Source organism: Microtus oregoni, unplaced genomic scaffold (assembly GCF_018167655.1).
Source record: "Microtus oregoni isolate MIOR12 unplaced genomic scaffold, Mior012 000015F_ref0000493, whole genome shotgun sequence".
Lineage (NCBI taxonomy): Eukaryota > Metazoa > Chordata > Mammalia > Rodentia > Cricetidae > Microtus > Microtus oregoni.
This window is the reverse complement of record NW_024543074.1, coordinates 10,467,564-10,490,257: the sequence shown is the minus strand read 5'-3', so window position 1 is coordinate 10,490,257 and position 22,694 is coordinate 10,467,564. Positions and strand designations below refer to the sequence as shown.

Sequence of the window (22,694 nt, the reverse complement as noted above, 5' to 3'; positions counted from 1 at the left end):
CCACCTGAGGCCTGGGGTTACAGATGTGGGCTACCATGTCTTGTAATAAAATTCATTTCACTGAACATGCCTTTAATCCTAGCACTCGGGAGGCAGAGATTCTGTGAGTTTGAGGCCAGCCTGGTCTACAGAGCGAGTTCCAGGCCTGGCTTTTTTGAGAAACCCTGTCTCTAAAAACAAAAACAAAAACAAAAACAAAAAAAAAAAAAAAAAAAAAACCACTTCCACTAGCTTTTATGACTATCAACAAAAAACCTGTCCTTTCTTGAACTGTTTATTTGCATTTAAAGTCATTTAAAATTTTGCATATACTGTGTTCCTTTCTTTACTGTGACTTCTAGTCAAATTTGTAGTTTCTCCCAGGAATTCCATAGGTTCTCACTTCAGGTATTTTGCCTAGAAACCTTAGGCATCACTTCATCGCCTCTGCCCCTCCCCACTCTCATTGCCTTGATTTCTTCAGCCAGTCTTAATATTTAATGCTTCCATTTCAGGACTGCTGTAGATGATTAATAACGTAAAGGGCAGCAGGACGGCTCATGCAGTGAGGGTGCTCATGTCGGAGGCTCACATGGTAGGGGTGGAGGGTGAGCTCACTCATTTTCTGACTTTCATAGGTGTGTCACGGCGTCTGATACAGAATATGCACAAAAGAAAAATTTAGTAAAAACCAAAAATAACAGTGCAGAAAATCACCCTTAAAACCAGTGGGGATCTGATTTAGCTTATCTATTTTTGAGTCAAGGTCTACGTAGCTCTTGCTGCGTCGAACTTGGAGATTCTGTTTCCCACATGCTGGAATTTAAAGATATACCATCACCTCTGGCTGTTTTACGTATACTTTGACTATGAAAGGCTGATTTTAGAATGGAGATGGTGGTGCAAACATTTAATCCCCCAGCACTCAGGAGGCAGAGGCAGGTGGATCTCTTGTGTTCCAGGACGGTCTGACAGCAAGTTCTAAGACAGCCAGGGCTACAGAAAGAAATCCTGCGTCGTAAAACAAAACACACACACACACACACACACACACACACACACACCAACAAAAAAGGCTTTGGCTTTATTTTTTCCAATTTTTTAATCTAAAGGGTTTCCCTGCATGGCCCCAGCTGACCTGGAACTGTGTATCATAGGCTAACATGGATCCTCCTGTCTCAGTTTCCGGAGTGATGAAATTGAAATCACAAGTTACCAAGTTCTGCTTGGTTTTGCTTTTATTCCAATTCGAATTCATTAACAACATTGAAAACCTGTATGATTTCACACAAAAGGCCCTAAATTTCATTCCCGTAATAACAAAACAAAGAAACAAAATCGTGGTATCCAATATAAATATCCTGATTTCAGACAAAATGCAAAAAAGTTCTTAACTCCCTAGTCTAGCACAGAAGCCGGATCTCGGACCTGAGATGTAACCGTTGTCTCTAGTAGTTACGGTCCTTGCATACATTTTACTACATTTCCTTTCTCATCCTTTGAAAGGAGGAAGAGAAACACCGAAGGCAGGGTTCAATCGGAAAGCTGGAAAGGATCCGCCTAGACACTTTTCTAACAGTCTAAAACGCAACCCACCGCAGATTCGCTGAAACACCAGACAACAGCTCCGCCCGTGCACTGAAACCAATCACCTGCCACTCCGCCAACCAAGCCGAAGCGCCGAGGATGCCCAGGTTTCCGGAGCAACAGCTCAGCATCATCTGGCTCCGCCCCCGGCGCCTTTCCCGCCAAAGGCCGTTAGCACCGCGGAGCATGGCGGGACTCGGCTGCAGGCTAGGTTTCATCAAATCCTTTCAAAGCCGGTTTCCTCCTGAGGAGCCCGGTTATCCTCGACTCAGCAGGGATTAACAGCCCCTTCCTCCGCAGTATGTAAATTTTGCCAAACGTCTGGCCGCCTCGCGAACCAATCGTTCCGCCAGCCGGGGACGCGAGGGACTTTTTCCCCTCCGTGCGGAGGGTGACGTCGCGCTTGCGCGAGCGTACTTCTCAGCACCCGTTACGCCCGTGCGCGTGCGTACTGCGACGGACGCGCAGCTTCCTCCGGCTTCTCTTCCTCCCCCCCCCCCTCCCCCCCATATCAGTGCGCCGAGCTGATAAAGGCGCCATTTTGGACGGGCCGCGGGAGACGTGGTGCCGCTCAGGGCTCGCTCGGCCGTACGCTAGGCTTGGTGGGAAGGCCTCTTCTCGAGTCCGCGCTTTTTCGTCGCCGCCATGTCAGGAGGTGGTGTGATTCGTGGCCCGGCGGGGAACAACGACTGCCGCATCTACGTGGGTAACCTACCTCCAGACATCCGAACCAAGGACATTGAGGACGTGTTTTACAAATACGGCGCCATCCGCGACATCGACCTGAAGAACCGCCGCGGGGGACCGCCCTTCGCCTTCGTTGAGTTCGAGGACCCGCGGTGAGGCAGCGTGGGGCTTGCGGCCTTGAGGACATAGGCTGGCGTAGTTGGGCAAGGCTTTCGAGGCCTTCACATTATGGGGGTGGGGGGAGAGGAGGGGCTCCGAGGCCGGGAGCGAGGCGCTATCGCCCCTGCAGGAGTCGAGCAAGGAGCCGAGTCGGCGTGCTGTCTCCGGTGGCCGGCCGCCTCGGACGTCCCCAGAGCCCATGCGCAGCCCCCGGAGCGGGAAACTGAGGCGCTGAGGGCTGGCGTGGTGGTCGGGAGTCTGCCCGGCGTGGTTCTGGGTGGGGGAGGGGCCGGCCCTATTATGCAGCGCATGTGGGCTCCGGCGCCGTCTGGGGTGCGCATGTGCGCCGGTCCCCCGCGGCTTCCCCGAGCGCCTGGAGCTTGGCGGCGCCGGTCCCTCTCCTCCTCATCCCCTTCGCCTTCTGTCCTCACGCAGAGACGCGGAAGATGCGGTGTACGGGCGTGACGGCTACGATTACGACGGCTACCGTCTGCGGGTAGAGTTCCCTCGAAGCGGCCGCGGGACCGGCCGAGGCGGCGGCGGGGGTGGAGGCGGCGGAGCTCCGAGAGGCCGCTATGGCCCGCCATCCAGGCGCTCGGAGAACAGAGTGGTTGTCTCTGGTGAGTGGACCCCGTGGGGGTTAAAAAATTCTCCCCGCGAGACTGATCTGACAACTACAAGTTTTGGCGTTTGGTTTTTTTGTTTTCCTTTCCTTCTTTTCCTTTTACCCGAACTCTTAAAACGGCTTTTCTGTCTTGGGGGTGAATTTAGTAAATAAAGATTTCTGTGGTGGTGATTTACCCAAATTAGGTTGCAGTACTAGCCTATGAAGATCCTTTACAAATAAGTTTGGACTCTGGATCTCAGACTCTTACCAGCTCTTTACGTGGAAACACTTAAGTACACTCATTAAGTATTTTAAAATAATCTTTGCTGTGATGGACATTAATACAGTTAGCGTGGAGCAGGGTAATTCTCATTAAGTGGGGGGAAATCACTTTTGCAGGACTGCCTCCGAGTGGAAGCTGGCAGGACTTAAAGGATCACATGCGTGAAGCAGGTGATGTATGTTATGCTGATGTTTACCGAGATGGCACTGGTGTCGTGGAGTTTGTACGGAAAGAAGATATGACGTATGCAGTTCGAAAACTGGATAACACTAAGTTTAGATCTCATGAGGTAGGTTATACACTTATTCTTTTCTTTGACCAGAATTGGATACAGTGTTCTTAACAGTGGAATTTGAAGGTAAGGATACAGGCAAGGGCATCCAAATAAATTACCAGAGACCTGGTCTGTCTGTCTTTGTATTCATTCAGCATGTCTGAAGACAGGTGAAAGCTTAGATCTTTCAATGGAAAGTTCTGTCTATCCAATAGGGAGAAACTGCCTACATCCGGGTTAAAGTTGATGGGCCCAGAAGTCCAAGTTATGGAAGATCTCGATCTCGAAGCCGTAGTCGTAGCAGAAGCCGTAGCAGAAGCAACAGCAGGAGTCGCAGTTACTCCCCAAGGAGAAGCAGAGGATCACCACGCTATTCTCCCCGTCATAGCAGATCTCGCTCTCGTACATAGATGATTGGTGACACTTTTTGTAGAACCCATGTTGTATACAGTTTTCCTTTACTCAGTACAATCTTTTCATTTTTTTTAATTCAAACTGTTTATGTTCAGAATGGGCTAAAGTGTTGAATTGCATTCTTATGTAATATCCCCTTGCTCCTAACATCTACATTCCCCTCATGTCTTGGTAAATTGTATTTTAAGTGATGTCATAGACAGGATTGTTTAAATTTAGTTAATTTCCATGCTCTTCAGACTGTGATATTGTGTAAATGTCTATTCTGCTCTGGTTTGTGTGAAATGGGATGTTGGGGGTGTTTGTGGTTATCTTACTTGGGGAAGTTCTTATGTTTATCTTGCTTTTCATGTGTCTTTCTGTAGACATATCTGAAGAGATGGATTAAGAATGCTTTGGATTAAGGATTGTGGAGCACATTTCAATCATTTTAGGATTGTCAAAAGGAGGATTGAGGAGGATCAGATCAATAATGGAGGCAATGGTATGACTCCAAGTGCTATTGTCACAGATGAAATTGGCAGTATTGACCTTATACTAAAAGACAAGGGTTAAAATTTTTATCAACATCTTATGTGGTTATTTCTAGCTACAATTGCTTTGCTTTTTAAACCTTGGCAATTGTGGCAAAATTGCCCATCTTGTAACAATTATTTGCTCCCTTCCCCCCTTTTTGTTTTAATAGGGACTAATGTGGGAAGAATGGCTAATTTGTCAGTGCTTAGTTACAACTGTTAATGTGTGGCCTGCTGTTGGTGTCCATAAGGGTACAGGGTGTCTATTTCCAAACAGAGTATAATATCAATACTGCTAAATCTGCATGTCCTCTGTGTGACTGATAGAGCGTTATTATTTCATTTTTTAAAGACAAAATGACAGCAGACTATAGAATTCCAACGTATAGTGTAGATAATCTAGTTGGGAGTACTTTAAGTCTCGCCTTCCCTTTTACTATTCATAATTGACTCATGTTTAAAACACTTTAATTTACAAGCTAAATTGCAGACGGGAGCAATAGATTTAGTTTAGTCTTAGGTGGGTAGCAATACCGGTAAACTTCAATTACATAACTTTGCAACCACAAAACGTGATACCTGTACAGTAACAAGTGTTGGCATTATCAGTTGAAGTGTAAATATAAAGTGCTTCTTCCAGTTAGTCTCTGTAAATGATTAAGTTTCTAAAATTTATCTAAACACCATACAGAAACTTGTTTTGGGGAATTTGATAGTTATTGATGTACATCTGTTAAACTGATGACAGACATAACTCATCATTCCCCAGAAACCTTTTTTGATTACAGTATCTAACATTTTGCCTCCTCTTTTTTGGTTTTGCTGGTTATAAAGGTTTGGATTGGAGAGGGCTCACTGGATCCCAATCCTTGGAGCTGGATCATTGGATTCAAATCATAATGTGGATAGGATAGGGAGGATGAATTACCAGGATTCATGGAGCGGGATCAGATTACCAGGAACATAGGAGTGGATTCCTTCCTGCCCCAACCAAACCGCATTCGTGTGGATTTTTTTTTCATTCAACTTAATTGGCTATTCCAAAGAGTTTTTTCCTATTTTTGACGATTGGAGCCCTTAAGATGCACGATGGAATTGTGTTTTGCATTTTTTGGTAAAAGGAGCAAAGCGAGGACCTGGAGATAAACGCTGGAGCAATCTCCTTGGAAGGATTCAGCACGAGTAGATGGTAAACATTTAAAGGGGAAAGGGGGGGTTTGTTTAAAATAGTAAATCAGTAAGTCACTTCTAAATTTAAAGAAAACAATATTGGAGTTGAAAGAATAAGTAGGTTTCCAATTGGCTATTGCCGTTTTTCTTTGAAAAATAAACATTTTTTAAAAAACGATGCATGGTTGTCCTTTTTCCTCTTCATGTAAAATTTTGCTGGGTAACTAGTGTATCAGCTATTTCTTTAAATTGATAAATTCTGACTTGTTTATGTGTTGTTAGCAATTAAAGATATTAATCTAATAAACGATAATAACTGTCTCTTAATGTTGTGGAAGTCTTAAAGGGATAATAAACTGAGTGTGAGGCAGTCATGTATGTAGTACACTTATGTAGGGGTTAATAGTCTGGAAATTAAGCTTTCATATTTTGCTAAAGTATGATTAAGAACTTATAGGTACTGTTTATTTTGGTAATACTTTAGACAAAATAGGTTTTTGTACAAAATTGGTTGATGGCTAGTAAGTTTTGATGTTGAAGGTAGCTTTTGAAATCTTTGGTGACACTCAAATTCATTAGTAACATCAGCAGGGGTAATAGAAAGCAGCACTGATCTTTTTGAGTTGTGGACAGTATGCTGACATATTAACTGCTTATAGGGTGAATCAATATGTCTCGTAAAGCTTTTCAGCCATAAAGAGTATTCTGTCCCCAAACTTAGTGATCTGTATTAAGTCAGCAATTATATCTTAGTCTAGTGTTATATATCTCTGTTAGCTCCTGTAAAGCTGAATCTTCATCTTGCTTGGAGTGGAGTATGGTACTTGTATTTAAAATCCCAAGCTTGTGATTTCCTTATAGTTAGAATGAACAAATCACTCTTCAGTATCCTAATGGAAGAAGCTAGATTTTTAACTTTTCCTTTGGGTTGCTGGCTGAATTTAAGGTTAGTCAGGTATAAGAAAATTTAGGGGAGACTGGAATTTTAATATGAAAGACATAGGCTTCAAGAAATTTGCATAAGGTCACACAACTTACACGTTTTTAAAGACTGTCCTGGAAAAGAAAGTGATAGATAAACTAAGTTCAAAACCAGGATTTCATTCACTTTAGTGTAGACTCATTAAGGTTAAGTAACTGTAGTTAAGAGAATTCAAAACATAACTAAGCGTAAATTTGCTTTTGAAAATAATCCTAAAGAATTAGCATAAATATGATGTGATTAAAAATTTAAATGTGAATATTTCTAAGTACATTGTATGATCAGGAAAGTTCTCAAATGGTGGATTTTGTTTTTTTCTTTGTGTGACTTTGCTTTGGTCTAGACTTTCCTAGAATTCAGTATGTAGCCCAGGCTGGGCTCACACTCCAAAGCAATCTAGTCTACCAAACTCATGAATTATGAATGAACTACTATGCCCAGTTTACTAAAATAATTTTGAAAGGCAAATATGAGCTCAATACAAGCAAATTGGCTATTTTGAGTGCTTTGGAAACAGGACCAAGAAATGGCCTCTATTAAATGAAGGTTATCTATTTTAAGTAGTTCAGCCCTAGATTGAAATGAATAAAAAGTATTCTTTGCCTTTATAAGACTATGTCTTGGGTTTGAACACTAGAGAGCAATGTTTGGAAAGTACAGTAAGTTTTAAGTCTTAAGAAATAGACCTATACCCATACTGACAATTTATGCCATTTTGGAAATAAAAATACTACCTTGATTTCCACCCCTTCCCCTTCTCTGTTCCCTTAGGATATTGTAGGGACCCTATGATTAGTTTTTCTAACCAAGAAAGCACTTAAATCTCTTTAAGCAAGTACTTTGCATAACATCTGGTTGAATAACCCAGCTTGCTGTTCAGCTCATCCTACTGGAGACAAAGGTAAGACATTTTGATACCTAGTTTGGGGTCTAAATTTTAAGAACTAAAGTTTGGAATGAATAATTTTCTCTTGGAATGGTCCCCCTTCCCAGCTTTTTAGTAATTTGAATGTTTATATATCCGCCCATCTTAATTCTGGAGTTGAATGTGATAAATTCTAAGATCAGCTTTTCTTAGTTTTGTCTATGAACATGGTTTTGTAGGGTTGGTGCTATTTTTAGCTTCCTGTGGTCGAGGTCAATTCTTGGTGTTTGCCTTTTTGCTTTGTATATGAAACTTGTAGTTAAATTTACAAATGAAATAAAATATATGTATTTAGTATTAAAAGGAGAGAAAGTATTAGACTGAGTTCTGTTGTAACAACCAGTTTTGGCTTATTTCTATCATGATTTGAAGATCGATTGACAATCCACAATTCTGAAATCTTAAAAACCATGAGTACCAGGGATTGTTTTTGTCGAGCCAATTGAATGTAAAAATCTGGCCAGAATGATACCTTCATTGTATAATTAGTGTCACTAATGAGTTTGCCAGCAGAAATACTAGTGCGTTCTTCATTACAAAGTTGCTTAGACATGTTGAAGGTGTTTATATAAGGTACATGGATAAAAGCTTCATGTAAAGTATGAAAACCGTGAAACTCAAATACATCTCTCCTGGGTGGGCAAGGAGTTGAATGTAGAATTGTACTAGTATTGTGGAGGATTAACGCTGCTGTATGTAATTTTGGGAGTGAATAAAAGGCTGTTACTTTGAAACCCTTATTGAGATTTAAGTTCTCCATCCTTTTAGACTGAACCAGGTATAGCGGAAAAGGTATCACCCACATCTTACTATATAGTTAACACTAGCAGACTGTTTTACTCCATGGAAGGGAATATTCAGCCACCCAGTATGTATGTAGTACAGTGCTCCTAAGGGTAGGTATTTAGGTTCCAGAGGGGTTTGGTTTTTTTTTTTTTTTTTTTTTTTGGTTGGTCTGTTTTTTGTATTTCTGTGTTTGAGTGTTTTTCCTGTATGTAACTGCTCTATGTGTGTGAGTGGTGCCTTTGGATACCAGAAGAAAACACTGGACTCCCCTAGAGGTGGAGACTGGACAGTTGGGAGCTGCTGGGTGCTGGGAACCAGAACCTGGGTCCTCTGAAAAAGCAGTGAGTGCTCTTAACCGATAAGCCATCTCCCCAACTCCTTTTCAGTCTTAGGAACCTTGCCCGTTCTAGTTCTGTAAGATTGGAATGAAGTTGACATGAAAAGTTTTACTGTGATTGTTGAATAAATCTTGCAAAATTTTTGCTTTAGAGAAAAGAAATTAACAGCATATTTAAACCACTCAGTTCCATGATTGAAAACTTCAGAATGTTTTTTTAATTTTGAAAGCTTTGCTCGGTAATTCAGAATTTTGTTGTGCTTTATCAAAGGGTATTTTCTTGTTGCTTCACAGTACACGGAAAATAGGACAGAATAGTACAAGTTAATTCTAGAAACCTCCAGAGGCAGAAAAGTATCACTTTTTAGTGTACTGAGGATTTGAACCCAGGGTCTCTTTACTACTGAGCTGCAACTTCAGACTTATATTTTGATAGTGTCAGTGTCTTAGAGGAAATACTAGTCATGCATGGCTGTTGATGGAAGTTCCCATTTAGGTAAGCAAAGCAGAGTCAAGCCAACTGCTTTAGCTTAAAAAAAAAAAAAAGGTCCAGTGGTAGTGCACTTTGGAAGCCAGAGGCAGGTGGATGGATGGATACCTTGAGTTTGATTGAAGCCCACAGCCTGGTCTGCAGAGTGAGTTCCAGGACAGCCAAAGCTACATAAAACCCTGTCTCAAAATAAAAAGGGGTGGGGGGGATGGAGGCAGTAGTTAAAAATCTCTTGATTTCTATACCATAAAATGTAGTGACTGTAAGCTATTGGTAACATCACCATGAAGGGATCTGTGAGAGACATAGGATCCCTTCATGGTGATGTTACTTACCAGAGACATGACTTTAGTGTTCCCATGGCTTGTTACAGTGCCATGGGAATTAGTGTTAATTATAATATTAGTAATTAATATTACTAATATTAGTGTTATTAGTAATAGGGAAAATCAGTTGGCCACAAGAGGGAGCTCTGCCACAAAGCAGGAATAAGCTTTACTGCAATGCCTTTACAGTATCTATCTACAAAGTTAGATGGTTTGGATAAATTTTCTAACTGTAATCATGAGCAATGTTCTTTCACAGCTGCTGGGGTCTGTGCAGGTTTCAAATAGTGGTTATCTTTAAGAGGAATAACAGGAGGAAATGGGCATACTTCCAGAGCTTTTTCTCTGGCAGGTTTAGCAGTGTTGTTTCAGTGTTTCTAATAAAATTTTAATGATAATTTGTACCTAACCCTGTCAAGTTAGTTATATTGTAGGCAGAGAATGCTTTAATCAAAAAGTCAATACAGGTCTCTTGACATAGTTATTTACTGACATTTTAGGAGCTGGAGGTTACTGAGAATGAAAGTCTGTTACCATAAGCTTTTTCTGTCTCAATTTTACCACTCTTCCAACTCCCCTCCCTAATACCCCATAGCCCACAGAGGAAAGGACACAAATTTGTTTCCTTTTTGAAGTAAAACTTGTCTGTGCGAACTTAAAAAAAACCTACCACTTGGAAAAAGACATTATGATTTACTTTTTATTTTTTAAAATTTTTATTTATTTATTTATTACTTATTAATTATGTATTCAGTGTTCTGCCTGCATGTATATCCCTGCAGGCCAGAAGAGGGCACCAGATCAGGTGGTTGTGAGCCACCATGTGGTTGCTGGGAATTGAACTCAGGACCTCTGGAAGAGCAGCCAGTGCTCTTAACTTCTGAGCCATCTCTCCAGCCCATGATTTACATTTTATGTACATTGGTGCTTTGCCTTCATGTATGTCTGTAAGGGAGCCATCTCTTCAGTCTCAGTAAATAAGACATTGTAAGTGGACAAATTATATTTGCAGTTGAGACAACACTGGTCAAATGTACATAATAAAAGTTGTGCTGGAAACTATTCATGGGGCTACAAGTTTGAACTCTAGAGCATTTGGATAAACTGGCAAGATTGCTGTTTGAAAGCCAACTTGGTCTATAGTGAGACCTAGTTCAGAGCTTGGTTTCCTTGAATCAGTTTAACATGTGAAAGGCAGTCTGAATCCCCACTGGGACCCCAGAATTCTCTTTGTTATGATTCTTTTTAGGAAGCCTATGCCTGTGTCTAGGTGTGTACTACCCTTCTCTTATTCACCTCTACTCTATAAAAATTTCTATATAAAATAGAACTATTTCTTGATGAACTCTAGCTTTGCATTACACAGATGATTCTCTTAGTAAAAGAAGGGCTAAATTTAGGTTGCTGAAATGTCAGGGCATGGCAAGATTGTTTCTTGAAGTATTAGAGGAACTTAAGTTTGGGGTCACTTTCAGGTCACAAGAAGTAGTAGGGGTCAGTTACTTCAATTCTCAAAAGGAAACCTAAAAGTGACTGTAGTTCTTAAATATATTTATCTAACAGTGACAGTAACATGTCCTAGACATTTTAGTTACAGAATATATAGTGTGATAATCATGCTTTAAGACTAGAAACATAAAATTGTAAGTTACGCAGTAAACACACTGTAACAACTAAAAGCAAAATATTGCTTCCCCCTGAAGTCAGAAAAGTAGTAAATTTCAGCAAGGTACTAGTCAAGTTCTGTCTTTACCTCAGTGCTACCATGTCTATTGACTTAACCAGACTCGTTCTGGGGTTTTATGTATTTATTTATTTATTTTAAGATTTATTTCATGCATGAGTTATAACTGCATGTACACCTTAAAGCCAGAAGGTGGCATCAGATCCCACTAGAGGTGGTTGCTGGGAGTGGAACTCACGACCTCTGAAAGATCAGCTAGTGCTCTTAACTTCTGAGCCATCTCTCCAGCCCCTGGGGTTTTATTTCTTTGTGACAAGGTCTCACTATGTGATGGACCTCAACTTTCAATTTGAAACCCTCCCAAGTGCCACATCTGGTTACTGAAATAAGAATGGAAATTTGTTGCTTAAATTTGTCTCATATCATCACTTGATATATCGGCATTCTTGTGTATATCCAGGTCTGTTACTGATGGATTTTATCTGATTTCAATGAGAAACCTTCATCCTGGCTATCTTGCTTGTCAATTGTACTTTACCTTTCCAATTTTTATCACTGTTACGTCATGTCCCCCTTTGACATGTAAATACTAACTGACCATCTTTGGTTTTGCTATTGTATGTCTGTTTGTGTGTTTGTGTGTTTCTGTCTTTTTTTAAATATATATATATTTAAAAATATATATATTATATATATTTATTTTTTTAAATATATATTTAAAATATATATATACACACATTTAAATATATATATACACACACACACACATTTCCCCATTAGCAGTCTTGCTGCTTCAAATCTTAATGGCCCTCAAGGTTCAGCACAAGTTATATTTAGTCTTAATCTTTAAAACTCAACATGCCTGCCAGGTGGTGGTGGCACGTGCCTTTAATTCCAGGGAGGCAGAGGCAGACAGATCACCGAGTTCAAGGCCAGTCTCACACATACAGAGTGAGTGCCAGGACAGTCTCCAAAGCTACACAGTGAAACCCTGTCTCAAAACAAAACAGCAAAATCAACATGCTTAAAAACTTTATAGAAATTTCTAGAAATTTTAAAAACGTGTGTGGGTGTTTTGCTTGCATGTTTGTCTCTGAACCACGTGTGCAGTGTCTGGAGGCCAGAAGTCACATAGTTGTGAGCCTTCATGCTGGAAATCAAGCCCAGATCCTCTGGGTGAGAACAGTACTCTAAACTGATCCATATCTAGCATGTGCTAAACACTTAATTGTACTTTCCTCCAAGATGCATTTAATCTCCTTAATTTATTTCATTGTTTTATATGTTAACTTTCCTATCCAATGGGATTTTAGTAATTATATTTCCCAAGAACCAATTGCAATTCTGCTGTAGGTTTAAATGGACAAGAAATGATACAGAGAAAAGTATTATTCCTCAAGCTGTTGGTTAACTGAGGGGATTATAAAAAGTATGTTCTTGCTGGGTGGTGGTTGGCGGCATATGCCTTTAGTTCCAGCTCTCAGGGAGGTAGATGCAGGAGTTTGAGATCAGCCTGCTCTACAGAGTGAGTTCCAGGACAGCCAGAGCTACACAGGAGAGACATTGTCTCAAAACAAAGTTCTTAACATTGGGTCACATCTCAAATGCCTTAATAATGAGACAGGATTGGAAGTGCACACTATAATCCTAGTTTTCCAATACTTCAAAACCTGAGACAGGAGCATCTTAAATTCAAGGTCGTCATGAGCTAGCAATAGTAAGACAAACCCACCAGTAGGTGGCATCAGTCTGGTGATATGTATAATCTCTAGGTGATACCTAGAACACTGGGAATCTAAGGTAAGACACAGGGACAGCTTGAGCTTGTCTCTGTGTAGATCTGGCTATATGTAGGCCAAACTGGCCTTGAACTCAGATCTGCCTGCCTCTATCTCCCCAGTCCTGTGATCAAAAGCACAGGCCACCATTGTTCAGTGAGACTTGTTTTAAGATAACGATGGCATTGTCCCTAAGTAGTTCTTATTAAGACTCACTTTTTCATCTTTCCCTGAGTTTGAGTCTTACAGAGAAAGTCTGAATATGGCTTGAATTTAGTGGCCCTTCCTCAGAATCATTGCAGATTCCTTAGTATTTTTGGTGGAATAGGTAACATTACACAAATTCATAATTAAGCATGTAAGCATGGTTTTGGGGTTAGAAAAACTCTTCAGAATCCTGACCGTAGTCTTTAGGCTGAAAGAACAAGAACAAACTTAAGCAGTTTCCTCAAAGTCAGACAACTCAGAATACAGATACTGTACTCATATCCAAATCTCCACAGCAAGCCCATTCCTTTAACATAAAAATTCTTTTCATTGATTGGAGAGATGGTTCAATCGTTTCAGAGCACTTGATGCCCTTCCAGAGGACCTACATCTACCTGTAAATCCACTTCCAGGAGATCTGAGGCCCTCTTGTGGCATAGACATAAAAGTAAGTCTTTACACAATTCAAATAAAACCACAACCAAGTAAGCATCAGGCATGGTGACAGAGCTGAATGGATCTCTGCGCTCCAAGAAGGTTAGGAGCTACTTAGTGAACCTCAAAATAAATAACTCGATTGGCTAATAGCTGAAGAGTTTTTGTTCAAACTAATGGGATTTTGATTCTGTTTTGTGCATGTTTAAATGTCACATGTGTCCACTAAATTTAGTATATTCTTTAGATTGTTACTAATGTATATTTGCCTGCTGCCTACTATATAGCTCTTTGAGGACTGTTTTGGGGGTTTCTTTATATTTTATACAAATGTTTTGCCTCTATATATGTATGTGTGCCATGCTTGTTGATCCCCTAGAACTGGAGTTACAAATAATTTTGAGCAAGACCTGTTTTTTTTTTAATTTCCTGCAAGATGCCCAGTTATACCAGCATGCACAACAGAGTAAATGTGAATATATTTGCACAGTCTGAGGCAAATGCTTAGTTTAGATCCGTGGTGCATGTGTCCTCTGGTCTGAATTGGCTTATTCCCAGAATAGTAGCCTCAGGTTCATGCTCTTGTTCTCTCTTTTTCCCTTGGAAAAATGGATGGATATACGATGTTTATTGTGGTTTATTGTGATTGGTTTTTGTTTTGTTTTTAGATGCGGTATCACATAGTGCAGCCTGGCCTTAAACTCGAGATCTTCCTACCTCCATCTCCCAAATCCTTTGAGTATTAAGCCATATGTCATCAAACCTGGATTTGATGACTCTTATTAAAGTAATGGCTAACTTTTAAATGGTGCTGATACGCTTTTTTTCATTCAGTGCTAACTTCATTCTGGTGTTTGAAGAAACCCCCTCAGAGATGTTAAAAATGGTAGGGCCAAAACATGAATCCAGTTCTTCTGCTTACTCCTATCTCCCTCTCTTCTCTCTCCTCCCGCCCTCCCTTTTCCCTTCCAATTGGGAGTTTGTTTCTTTAGAAGAGACTAAATACCATCTGTAGTATTTACCTAGTGCCACCAGGGGGTACTATCTGATCTGTATTCCCAACCCTGGCCTTGGTCCAGAGCCCAGCTCCAAGACAGTTGCTTGACTTCCTGGCTTTTCAGTGTGTGCAGTACACAGACAGCTCAAAAAAGCCTTTGCCCTTTTTTGGCCCCATGGAAGGACAACAGGTCACATAGAGGTCGGACTTAACCAGCCACTCACTAACTAGGCAGCAGCCCTATAAAGATAGTAAGATGGTCCAATGATAAATGTCAAAAGATTCCTACTTTGCGTTTTTGTTTTGAGATACATCCAGCCTGACCTCAAATTTGCTATGTAGCTAAAGATAACCTTTGATCTTCCTGCCTCTACTCTTCAAGTACTAGGACTATAGGGTCTAGAGACGACCATACCTGGTTTATGAGGTACTGGGAGTGGAACCTAGGCCTCTGTATGTTAAGCAAGCAAACATTCTACCAGCTGAGCTACATTCCCACCTTCTGCATTGCCTGAGTATATACTGAAGTATTAGTAAAATAGATACACAAAAGCAAACCCAAAGTAAATGGGGGGAGTGTTTTGTTTTGTTTTGTTTTTTGAGACAAGTGATTTCCAATATAGCCCTGACTGTCTTAGAACTCTGTAGGTTGGCCTTGAACTCAAGAGAAGACGTCTGTCTGCCTCTGTCTCCAAGTGCTGGGATTAAAGATGTGTCCCACCACCTGGCTGACCTGAATTGTTAATCATTCTGGGTAGGCGAGGTTTTTTGTTTTAAGATTTATTATGTATATAGTGCTCTGGCATGTATGCCTAAATGCCAGAAGAGGGCACCAAATCTCATTGTAGATGGGTGAGCCATCATGTGGTTGCTGGAAATTGAACTCAGGACCTCTGGAAGAGCAGCCAGTGCTCTTAACCTCCGAACAATCTCTTTAGCCCCCGATCTTTGAGTTTTTAAAGTTTGAGTGGTGAGTTTGCCTATTTCCAGTTTGCAGTCAAATGTTTGCATTACACTTAGCTTGAGTATAGTCTACAACTGATTTAAATTCATTAAACTGGGAAGGTTGTCCTTGAGATGCCCTGACTGACTAGCCTTTCAAAATGTTCAGTGCATTTTTCTATTTTGAATTCTCATCATGGCCTGATTGGGGACTGTCTAAGCTATTTCTCTTTAAGTGAAGCTGCTAGGAAAGACTATATGAATACATTGCTGATTTGAAGTACTGGATTTGTGATGTCATTTTCCCTCTCCTTGAGTTTCCTTAAATGTGTTTCTATCCTCAAAACTACTTCAGTACATTGCTAGGTTGGCTTTGTTTTTAATTTTTATTTTATGTGTATGGATGTTTTGCCTGACTGTATGTCTGTACTATGTGAGTTGCCTGTTGCCTGGAGAGAGCATCATACTCCCAGGAACTGAAAGCAGCCAGTGTTCTTAACCGCTGAGCCATCTCTCCAGCCCATTTTTAATATTTATTACATTTTCTGTGTATGTGTGTGTACTGTAACATAAGTGTGGAAAGTCAGAGGACAACTTGGTGGGAGTCTGTTCTCTATCCTGGTGTGAGCCTTGGGGATCGAACTCAGGTTGTCATAGTTGGCAGCAATAGCTAGCACCTTTGCCGCCCCCCCCCCCCCAAGCCACCTCACCCCTATTTTTTATTTTGTATTGTTCTGGGGTTCAAGCAAAGTTCCTTACCTATGCTAAATAAGTCTATCGCTTTCAGCAATGAACCTCCCATCTTATCATTGATCAAATTACCTTGAATTTTCATAGTTCTCCAATGAGAAGATTACTCGATGGTAACTGTTTCATCAAAATAGAATAATGTATTGAACATATATGGGGGCTTCCTCAGGTGTTAGCATTAGTTTTTTTTAAATGTACCTATGTAGATGGTCTTAGACAAAGTGCTCTGAGAGTAAGTTACCAGTTCTAACAAATTGGTCTTTTTTGTTTGGTTGGTTGGTTTTTTGTTTTGTTTTGTTTTTTGAGACAGGGTTTCTCTTGCTCTTGTAAACCAGACTGGCCTCAAACTCACAGAAATCCACCTATCTCTGCCTCCCGAACGCTGAGATTATAGGCATGCGCCACCGCCGCCCTGCATAAATTGGTCTAAAATATTTTTCATATGTGGAACATTGTGACATTACTATCTAAAGTAAGTACCAAATAATATGTATTACAAACCTAGCAGTAGACTTTATACGTAATTCACAGGAAGCATTTGCACCGCCTTGGTTTACTACCATCTGTTCCCTGAGCTTTCAGTTCTGAATGAATGCTGAGAGAAAGTGAAAGGAGAGGTGGGAAGAAAGAGGAAGTTAGAGAAGTAGGAAACAGCTGGAAGGTAAGGGGTGAATGTTACATAGAGTAGTAAAACAAAAGCAGAGAGCAGGATCAGGTCTGGAAAGTAGACAGTTAACTTCTGTCAGTTGAGTCAGCCCTTGTATAGCTGAGACTACAGGTACATCAGAGAAATAGCTAGCCTTCCCTTTGTACCACTCTACTAGTTCACTGAGTCGAATGCTATCCTGCCCTCCTAAAATTTCTTCAGACTGAGCAGAGCCTGCTGCCAATGTACATGAAAACTGAGCATTTGGACAATGCAGGTATATTATTTACAATTTTAAAGAGTAAATGCTAAGTACAGCTTGTGTTCCTGTGTAGAGAGAACTGATTCACCTTCCCTTTCTTGTCATTGATGCTTGGACTGGATAACCAAATTTAGTAGCTTATGGTTATCTTCAGAGCCTCAAGGTCAAGAAACATCCTTGAGTCAGTTCCCACTTCTGGAAGCTGAGCCAAATCTTAGGTTACCTGGTCTTCTGTTGCCCTCATTTGGCTTGTTTTCTAGACCAAAACAGCTTTTCTAGACCCTGATCTGGCTACTCTTGTGATATTTGCTCTTCACTTCTTAACCCAGAGAACTTGCTGCATAAGTCCTCAACACTGGTTTCCTGATTTCCCTGTTCGTTTCACTACCAGAATTTGAGGGGCAACCCACCTCTTCAGACTGAAAATCAAACTGGTTCAATAGAAGAGGAGATGAAGAGAATTGTTTCTGTTTAAGTAAAGGGTGTTCACAAAATGGGTTTTTTGTTCACTTTTTTATTTTTTGCTTTTTTTGAGGCAGGGTTTGTCTATAGCTTTGGAGCCTGTCCCGGAACTCACTCTGTAGACCAGGCTGACCTCAAACTTACAGAGATCCACCTGCCTCTGCCTCCCAATTGCTGGGATTAAAGGCATGTGCCCCCACTGCCCAATTGACTTTGTTCACTTTTTATAGGAACTTTCGGAGAGGCACTATAATTAGTTGAAGTTTTACATACGACTTAGATTGATGGTACCATGCTGATGAATTCTGCTTAATTTTTAATATATTTGGCGTAGAGGCAATAGTCACTGAGAAGGGATTTGTCTCTAAATCAGCAACTTTAAAGGCTTTGATGATAGAACTGAGGCTAAGCTTTGTGGGTTAGTCAGGCCCACTACATTTGTAGATCTGTTAAGTTATCCACTGCTCTAGGGACCTGGGGCATCTAAGGGTAGTGAGGAACAGTGTTCAAAGAGAAATGTTGGTGGTGCTTGTGTGTTTTCCAGATGTATCGAATTTCTTAGTATATTTTTGACCTGTGCTAGTTTCTTTCCTTCTGTGGCCTATGCTATTTGCTTACGGTTTATTCAGTATTCCTTTTTGCTTACTAAGGCTTAAATGTAGGACTTACCACATGCTAGGCAAAGTGCTTTACCATGGTATTATATCTCCAGCCCTTATTAGTTAGATATTCTGTCACAAATGGAAGTTAGCATTTTGACATAAATGCTTTATGGATGAAACTGATAGATATATTGTTGATTTTTGACAGAGTCAAAAAGAGTTAAGGTGATAAATTGTTTTTATGACCTTAGACTCTTTTTTTGAAGTCTTGGGTCATGACCTTTTGTAAAAATAACAGTGTTTTAATCAAGTTCTCCCAAATACCAGCTGGAGTCTACTAGAAATATGAGTAGATTTGTTCCCTGTGACTATTCCAGCTGTCAAGAAGCTTAAAGAGGTATTCAGGAATAAAGGAATCTTTATTGTTTCCCTCTTTTTCTTGCCAGTTAAAACACAACTAGCAATGACATGCTAGAGTGGTTATCCAGTAGAAGGGGAGGAGAATACTTCTGCCCTTCCAGGCAAGCCTTCGCTTTTTTCTGGTAGAGGTATGCCTTCTCCCCTGGTTCTATTGATGGTGATGTTGAGGAGTAACAATTCTTTATAGCCAGTACTTTTTCCTATTACTGTAGCCCTTCATTCTGCCCCTCAGAATTTTTGCTTGCTAAGTAGCTTTGATTGACCTATACTCACTCTGTATGTAGCCCAGATTAGTCTCAACACTCTACAGTCCTCTTTCCTCAGCCTCCCAAGTACAGAAATTGTCCTGTGCCACCATTCTAGTCAATTCTGGTTATCAGTGTGGGTTTGTGTGTTAGCTTTAGGATGTTAGCTTGCCGATTTTAAGTATTTTTAGGTGTTTTTATTTTTGTTTCGTTTTTCAGGACAGTTTCTCCTGTGTAACAACCTTGACTGTCCTGGAACTTGCTCGTTAGACCAGGCTGGCCTTGAACTCACAGAGATCCATTTGCCTCTGGCCAGAGTGCTGGGATTAAAGGTGTGTGCCACCACCACTCAGCTATTTTTTTTTAGTTTTTTTATTTATTGGCTTTTTTGTTTTGTTTTTGTTTTGAGATAAGGTCTCTAGCTCTGACTGTTCTGGAACTTGCTATATAGACCAGGCTGGACTTCAACTCACAGAGATCTGCCTGCCTCTAACCTCCTGTTCTGGGATCAAAGGCATGCACCACCACTCCAAGCCTGAGATTTCTTTTAACTGTTTCTTTTTTCTTTTAAGCAATATTACTTGGGGACAGACAGTTTACAGCAGAAGAATTGCTTTCTACTTGGGTTCTGAGTTTGGAAAAACAGCGCTTAATAGGCATCTTTGTCATTTGTCATTAGTCTTTTGGCGATCTACTTTAGGGTTCTTGGGATGAGATGAGAGAAAACCTGCCTCTTTTAGAGTGAGTAAGAAGACTGATTAATTGGCTCAGGGTCTGCCTGCTGAGTTTTCAGACCCAAATTTAACTGCTGAACCAGTAAAAATATTTACCAAATACCTGTTATATTTTAGCAGTATTCTAAGAATTTTACATAGCCAGGCAGTGGTGTCACACGCCTTTAGTCCCAGCACTTGGGAGGCAGAGGCAGGTGGATCTCAGTGAGTTTGAGTTTGAGGCCAGCCTGGCGTACAGAGTGAGTTCCAGGACAGCCAGGACTGTTAAACAGAAGTAAGCATCTTGAAAAACAAACAAAAAAGGAATTTTATACAACATTTTCATTTAGTTTGCCTTTGTGGGATAGGTATTCTGTCCTCACTGTTTACATCTGGGTGGGTGATAGGTTATATAGCCCAAGGTGAATGGAGAATCTGAACAGAGTGAATTTGGAACCTGACTTGTTTGGAGTGGATGTGTGTGTGTGTGCATATATAATTCTTTGCTTAGAAACCATTTATCAATTCAGTGATTAAAATCATTGAAAGTTGATTTTAATAATTGAGGTAAGTATGCTGAATGTAGACATTTGTAATCTTGACAATGTCAATATAAATTCTGTAGAAACAGGCCTCTGAAGAGGCACTCATTTTGTTTATGGTTAAAGATAATTCTCCTAAAGGTAAAAATGCCCTTTTTAAGGTTGGAGTCCTTGATCTTAGTTGGTTTGATTATATACCTGTAAAACAGTTGAATCTGGTTGTTTTTGAGTACATGTTCCAAACTTCGAGGTGGTTTTCCTTAGGTAAAATAACTAATTTAAATTTTCATTAAATTGGAGAGATGGCTTAGTGATTAAGAGTGTATACTGCTCTTGCAAAAGACCTGGGTTCAGTTCCCAGCATCCCATGGCAGCTCACAACTGCTTGTAACTCTGCTCCAAGAAATTCAACCCCCTCTCCTGACCTTCTTGGGAATCTGCTTTCCACATGCACACCTTATGATTACAAATAAAACTTGAACATTTTAAAAATATGGTTAATTTCCTTTTTAGGCAAGATTTTGAAGAACAATCGGGAATTCTGGTTCTTTCTTATGGATAGAGATGAAATTAACCATTTCCCCCTAAACTCTACCTCTTCTGTTTGAGAATTTAACTGTTTTCACTTGACCACTACTTCCTGTTCATGGGGAAACCCCGATTGAAAGGCACTAAGAAACTGTTGGGGAAGGGGTTTCTAGGTCTCATACTATTGGCATTAGAATGGTTTTGTAATCCTGAAACTTCATTTGCTCACAGTTTGAAAGAGCAGCTAAAGACAAGCAGCTATACACAGGAGGAGGGAAAGCAAATTTACAGAGACCTTGAATGAATCTTCTAAGGCGGGGAAGAAGCAGAGACATATATATATATATGTACATATATATATATATATATACATACACTGAATGAAAATGCAAGGACATACGTCCAGGGTCAGACCTAGAACATATTTTAGTTATCTTTCTTTTCTTCTTGGGTTTGCATCTTAGTTCTCCTTAGTTTACATGTATATGTAAACTTATCTTTTTGAAACATTAAGAGAGACTGATAGATGCAGGGAACATATAGTAGTTTAGCTGAAGGTTGTTTCAGAAACTCATTCTCTGTCCCCTCCTATCTTAGGCTGACCAGTTCTCTGGTGGTTACTGCTACTGATCCATCCAAACTGCTGGACTCTCGTTCATACCCAAGGCCTCCAGGCAATATCTAATGGGGAACCAACACTAAAAGGAACCAGACCTTCATTTCCCAGCCCCTTTATTCTGGTGACTGATGGAAGAAGAGTGGGAGAGCAATATATTTGCTTGTTTAATGGGTGGAAAAATAGATCAAGTTACTGTACCTCTAAAGTTTGTGATCTCAGAGTTCTGCAACTATGCTACTTGGATCGTATATTTTGGGGGAAGCTGAAGATGTGGCTTTCATTAGAAGTGTCTGGAGGGGATAAGAGTCAGTTTGAAATATGTTGATGTCCTGAAATAATGTACCCATCTGAGGAATTTTTAAAAGCCAGTTTATAAAAATACCATAGAGGAGGCTGCCCCCTCATTTCCCCACCACGGATTTCTTGGACTGGAGACACGTGTTTAATAATAGCTTGTCTCTGATATTCACAGTAGCTACCTCTATGTGAGGAAAGGATAGAAAACATTCAAGACTTCATGCGGGCTTATGATCTACAGATTCCAACCATTAGCAGTGGCTGACTCCTACACAGAAGACTGGAACTGCAAACAGGCTGGGGTCACCTTAGTGACATCTGACGCTGTCCAACCAGAAGTCTGACTTCGTTCGGGAGGAGGAAGGGGTGAAAATGTACTAAAATACTAAAATAATTTTCTCTCTATACTTGTTCTCATTTGTTGTTATTGTTTGTTTTTAACCCTGGCGGGAGAGAGTCTTTTTTTAAAAAATATAATTTCCTGTATCTGGAATGAGAGGGAAGGATGGGGAAGCACAGTCCTTCACCCAAGAATAACCCAGTAATGACATACGAACGCGTGGGAAGTGTTTCCCTCCACACTAGGAGGATCTAAGACTGGATCCTAGTGGAATTCCCTGCTCAAATTGGAAGGCCACGCAAAGGGCGATGGCGTTATACAAGAGTGCTGAGAGGGCTTAGTTGGCCAGGAATGAAAATCCCGGAGGGTGGGGACACTGAAATCCTACGTCCCCTTAGTTCGTAGGTGGAAGCTGTGATGGGCTTGGCCGAAGAGCCAGGTGACTGACCGGGGCTCTGACTGCTGCTGAGGGTATGATGAGGACGCCACGCCGCTGGGCACCGAATCAGAGTCACTCAAGGCAGCCCAGCTGTGCCCAGCGGGCCTGTGCCAGACCCTGGCGTCCTCCATCTTCTCTCCTGAGCTCCCCCCTGTTCCAGCTGCCTGAGCCACGGACCGCAGCATCACACACCCCCGCGGGGGGGGACGCCGCGCCCCATCCCCGCCCCCGGCCCCACCCCAGCCCCCGCGCGGGCGCCCTGACC

The 22,694-nt window shown here is 41.0% G+C and overlaps 1 protein-coding gene across 3 annotated transcripts; it reads left to right on the top strand.

Moving 5' to 3' along the window:
- The first annotated feature begins 2,098 nt into the window (after window positions 1-2,098).
- Srsf1 (serine and arginine rich splicing factor 1) lies at window positions 2,099-22,033 on the top strand. 3 transcript variants are annotated; one of them, XR_005975609.1, is made up of 6 exons: window positions 2,099-2,405; window positions 2,848-3,032; window positions 3,419-3,591; window positions 3,792-3,978; window positions 4,356-7,558; window positions 21,332-22,033. XR_005975609.1 is itself a non-coding variant. In XM_041664042.1 (5 exons), exons 1-5 carry the CDS (start codon window positions 2,212-2,214, stop codon window positions 4,376-4,378), a joined length of 762 nt encoding a protein of 253 aa, XP_041519976.1. In that variant the 5' UTR covers window positions 2,099-2,211; the 3' UTR covers window positions 4,379-8,335. The 3 variants fall into 3 exon arrangements, 1 of the variants encoding a protein (XP_041519976.1); XR_005975610.1 differs by lacking the exon at window positions 21,332-22,033 and having other exon boundaries at window positions 4,356-4,474; window positions 5,340-8,337; XM_041664042.1 differs by lacking the exon at window positions 21,332-22,033 and having other exon boundaries at window positions 4,356-8,335.
- The last annotated feature ends 661 nt before the right edge of the window (window positions 22,034-22,694 follow it).